The sequence below is a fragment of the Octopus bimaculoides genome, chromosome 12 (assembly GCF_001194135.2).
Source record: "Octopus bimaculoides isolate UCB-OBI-ISO-001 chromosome 12, ASM119413v2, whole genome shotgun sequence".
Taxonomy (NCBI): domain Eukaryota; kingdom Metazoa; phylum Mollusca; class Cephalopoda; order Octopoda; family Octopodidae; genus Octopus; species Octopus bimaculoides.
In genome coordinates, this window is record NC_068992.1 from 12134293 (window position 1) to 12139757 (window position 5465).

At 39.4% G+C, this 5465-nt stretch overlaps 1 protein-coding gene across 1 annotated transcript; it reads left to right on the top strand.

Annotated features, from left to right (window-relative positions):
- Positions 1-40: 40 nt before the first annotated feature.
- LOC128249168 (speract receptor-like) lies at positions 41-5431 on the top strand. Its single transcript, XM_052972023.1, has one exon. It carries the CDS (start codon positions 131-133, stop codon positions 3290-3292), a length of 3162 nt encoding a protein of 1053 aa, XP_052827983.1. The 5' UTR covers positions 41-130; the 3' UTR covers positions 3293-5431.
- Positions 5432-5465: the final 34 nt, after the last annotated feature.

The following is a 5465-nucleotide window of genomic DNA, read 5'->3' on the forward strand; positions in this document are numbered from 1 at the left end:
TAACATTGGAGGTGATTTCTCCAGCATCCAAAGATACAAATATTTCAATAGGATTTGTTGGACTGAAGACTCTCATATCAATTCAGTACTTCTCGCTACGAAAGAGCGTAAATGGCTTCAGATATTAATAATGCGTTACCACGACACTCAGGTCAGCCCACTCTTTTACATTTATATGAATAAATATGGAATCAAATTGATTGCAGATATAGTGCTTCCAGTTCTGAAGAATATAGATGAAAAAAGTATGTTCGCTAAGCATTTCAGGGCAGAAATGATAAATACTGCCACTTCGGGTTGTAAGATTATATTTTTATTTGCACCGAAGTTTATTCAACCTTATGTATTCCATGGTGCATATTTGACTGGCATCTCTTCGTTGCATGGTTTTCAATGGGTGTTATTTGGTGAATATGCCAGGCAATTTCCATTTGATGATGAGGGAGTATGCAACGGTACAGTAAAATGCACACATGCATTTGCAGGTACAAATTTGTTTAGTGAACAATATAATATAAGCGGCTATAGTTCATCTAACTGGTTTCGCATATTCGGTAATTGGTTTGCAGCCGACAAAACTATATACAAAGGCGGTAGTGTAAGCTACAGACCCAACTATATTGGTGCAAGAATGGGGCTTGGATACGATGCTGTGCATCTTTATGCTGCCATGCTGGCGAAAATCATCGGACATCAAGTGACAGCGACCGGAGAACAACAAGTTGCTGAATTACGAAAAGTGAAAATTCATGGCTTGACTTCTTATCTGCAACTTGATAAACATGGGAACCGTATTGGCTACTTCGGGTCTTTAGCTCATATAAATCCTCGTTCAAATCGGACAGGTTCAGGTGAAGAAAGAGTCACAGAATTTATAAGGTACTTCCAAAAAATCAACAACACTGCCCAGCTAGAAATACCATATTCTGCAAAGGGGGATTACCAAGGATTTGACATTGAAGCTCCACTCACACTACCACATTCTACTCGATATAACTTACGTCGATATTGGTCACATTCTGGCATGATTGATATAATCACACAGAGATTGATTAGAAATCCCCGAGAAATTTGGCCTCCAGTTAAGATAATGAGGACTGAAAAGGTCGTACCACCTTTCTTTTGCAAAAAGCCGTGCGGGAGAAAACTGGTAAGCCCCGAGGATGTAACTATTTTCGACACTGGTACATGTATTTCAAAAGACAAATGCGAATGCAAACATGGGTACCAAGGAGCAAAATGTCATATAATGGAGTGTGACTGTGAGAACGGTCATTGCATAGAACCAAGAGATTGCATATGTAAAGAGGGTTATACTGGGACCTACTGCGAGAAGGCAAATTGCACCAAATGCAAATATGGGACATGTTCCAAACCGTTTGAGTGTCGTTGTCACACATGGATTTACACATGGAAATACTGTGATATGCATGTCGGATACATCGTATTAATAACTGTTGCAGTTATTTTAATATCAAGCTTCTTCATGTATTTAATTGTTACAAAATTAATAGAACACAGGCAAAAACGAGCAGCTCTCGCTAATACTGACTGGATTGTCGATTGGTCAACTGTTGAAATATATGAGACAAGTCATGTGTCATTTCCTTATTACAGCAGATGTGCATCCATGATTCAGAGACACAGATGGAAAGAACAAGAATGGTATGTAAAATTCATTCACAGTAATACAATAGATAGCAAAAATGAAGCTCTTATTCTCGAAATGGTTACCTTGATTAAACTTAGACACGAGAATCTTATTCAATTTGGTGGTGCTTGTCTGGTGAAACCTAACGTCAGTCTGTTTGTCGAATTCCTTGATAAGGGAAGTCTAAAAGATATTTTAGAAAATGAAGCAGTAGATATTGGATGGGAATTCCGGTTCTCCTTTCTGAAAGACATCTGTCGTGGTATGGAATTTATTCACGACAAAACAGATATCAAGTCCCACGGCCGTCTGAAATCTTCAAACTGTTTATTAAATAATCGGTGGACAGTACGACTCACTGGTTTTGGAGCACATATTATTCGTTTTGGGGAGAAGAGGATTCATATTGAGAAAACAGCTCACGGCAAGAAAGAGCTTTTCTGGACTGCTCCTGAATTGTTAAAGAATGTTTCAGATTTAGATGGAATCAAGGCGGGTACTCCACCTGGTGATGTTTATTCATTCGCAATAGTTACATGCGAAATTATTACAAGAGCGCCCCCTTATAAATACGAACTCAATTATTTATCAGTGAAAGAAATTATAGGTTTAATAACATATGAATCTAGCAAGGCGATACGGCGAATTTGGGAAGATATCGGTGGAAAGGACATGCTTTACACAAGACCAATTATAAAAGAAGAACATTTCCAAACAAATAAAACAACACGTGAGTTATTTGGCAACATGATTAGACAATGTTGGCAGGAGGAACCTTTAGCGAGGCCTATGTTCTGTACAATTCATCAAATGCTTGCACAGATACATCCAGGGAAAGGTGAGTTTATAGATAATTTAATTTATCGATTGGAGACGTATTCTAGTAGTTTAGAAGTTGTTATTATTGAAAGAACAAAAGAACTTGAAAAGAGCAAGGCTAGAGCAGAAATGCTCCTTGGACAAATGCTTCCAAGGAAAGTAGCGAACGACATAAGAGAAGGAAACAAAATTTATCCAGAATATTTTGAATGCGTCACTGTATTCTTTAGTGACATTGCCAATTTCTCCAATATTTGCGAAGAGAGTAACGCATTCGAGATTGTGAATTTTTTGAATGAAACCTATAATGCATTCGATGAAGTTCTCGATGATTATGATGTTTATAAAGTAGAAACTATCAGTGACTCATATATGGTGGTGAGTGGTCTTCCAGAGAAGAATGAAAATCGTCATGCGGGAGAGATTGCAACAATGGCTTTAGATCTGATGTCAATGGTGACCGTGTTTGAAATACCACATATGCCAAAATCTACTTTACAATTACGAATTGGAATACATTCAGGACCAGTGGTAAGCGGTGTGGTTGGTAAACTTATGCCTCGGTATTGTTTGTTCGGAGACACTGTGAACACAGCTTCGAGGATGGAGTCCAGTTGTTATGCTCTGCGAATTCAAGTGAGTGAGGCTACAGCTGGCATTCTTGAAGAATTAGGGGGATATACTTTGGAATCAAGAGGCCAGATAAATGTGAAAGGGCGAGGGATGATGACAACTTTCTGGCTTTGGGGTAAAGACACCTTCAGAAAAATGTTGCCGGACCAATCTCTAGCTTTGTCGATTTCTAAACACAAGTTCAAGTGAGAAAATTATATTGGTCACAACTACCACAACACTTATGAACTTGGCAATGAAGACGTCGATGTCGATAATTATGTCGACGTCGTCAATGATTACGTTGCGATTGGTTATAATGAATACGTAAATGAAAAACAATATGTTGCCGCTCATGATGATGTAAATTATTATTATCCTTTCTACTGTAGGCATAAGGCCTGAAATGTTTAGGGGGAAGAGGAAAATCGATTACATCGACCCTAGTACTCACTGGTACTTAATTTATCGACCATGGTGGAATTTGAACTCAGGACGTAGTGGCCGAGTTGTAAATTATGATAATGATAGTGATAACGATGGTATCTACTCTACGCCCATCTGCAAATCTGCATTGGAAGTCGAATGAATTCGTAAAGGTCGACTAGTATCGCATATATGTTAAGTGCCTCAAGGTTTTACACCATCAAGATCTGAGCGCATATATGCATGTACCACACACACACACACACACACACACACACACACACACATACACGCACACACAAGCTCACACACACTCAAACACTCCCTTTCTCTCTCTCTCTCTTTCTCAGTATCTCACATATACCTATAACATGCATACATAGATTAATTTACATATATTTTGGTTAACAAGTGTATGCAAAAGCATTGAATACCTGTAGTTGGAGCTGAATATATTCGATAACAGTTACCAATGTATATGCCGCAATGAAAGGGCGTCGTCACTCTTGGACTCCACTAATCCCCTATAGAACACCAAAGTGCAACTTCCGCAGACCGGGAAAAACGCTTAGCTTCACTTCGTCCGCCTTTACGTTCTGAGTTCAAATTCCGTTGAGGTCGACTTTGCTTTTCGTCCTTTCGGGGTCGATATAATAGGCTTACTTCCTCCCTGAAAGTTTCTGGCTTTGTACCAAAATATCATATAATATGTCAGATAAGACGGCCTGGTGACGTCTGCTTTCGTGCGGTCTCAAGTGTTTTGGAACAGAATGACGTCTTCCACGTCACATCCCAAAGTAATTAATGTGTGATGTGGCAGGTTACAGTTAACTTTGCATGTCATGCATCGTAGCCCTGTTATTTAACTTTGGTTGAGTGCTGATTTTGGAACAAAGCATTCTCACCGTACGGATGACCAGGGTTAATTAATCATGCATTTGTGTATGGGCCAGGTAGGGATCAAGTTTTCTTTCCTGTACGTCATGGTCTACACTTTTGAAGTTTACACAAACAGGATCCGTCTTTGAGGTTTGTTTTTCTATCGATGAATAATCGGTAAGTTGCCGTGTCTGTCAGCAGGAAAACTTTCATATGCAGTGTCTCAAAGGCACAGTGGTTTTGGCTGAAATAATTCAAATAGTGAAAAGAACACGCACAAACACATACACATGCATACAAATTATACGCACACGTACATTTAATATTCGAATTGTTTCAGTCATTGGAAAACAGCCATGTTTGGGCACCGCCTCCAAAATCTTCAACGAACAAAACGAACTCAAAAAGTCCTTCCTATGTCGTACGATGCTTTGCAGATTTTTGGGGGTAAATAATTCTGCCTGGACGGAACGCCGGCCCGCTTGTAGTAAAACAACAATCTTGCTACTGTGACTGCAACACACCATATATATATGTATATATATATACCAGAGAAAGCATATAATATGAAACAAGGTGTAGAAAGCTAGTACTCGAATACTGGAAGTAGAGTAATATGTTTTATTATTAAGGCGGCAAAAGCATCACAAAAATATCACAAAAATCATATAGAGAGATTCACGTTCGACGAACGGGAACTTGAAACACTGAGTAGCATTTTTTTTTTTGTGATAGTTTTGTGACGTTTTTGCAGTTTTAATAATAAAGTATATATATATATATATGTGTGTGTGTGTGTGTGTATGTGTGTGTGTGTGTATGTGTGTGTGTGTGTGTGTGTGGAGGCGCGTGGCTCAGTGGTTAGGGTGTCAGCACCATGATCGTAAGACTGTGGTTTCGATTCCTGGACCGGGTGACGCGTTGTGTTCATGAGCAAAACACCTCATTTCGCGTTGCTCCAGTTGGCAAAAATGAGTTACTCTGCGATTGACTGGCATCCCATCCCGTCCAGCTGAGGAACACATACGCACATACGCCATTGAAACCTGGAAACCGGGCCCATGAGCCTGGCTAGGCT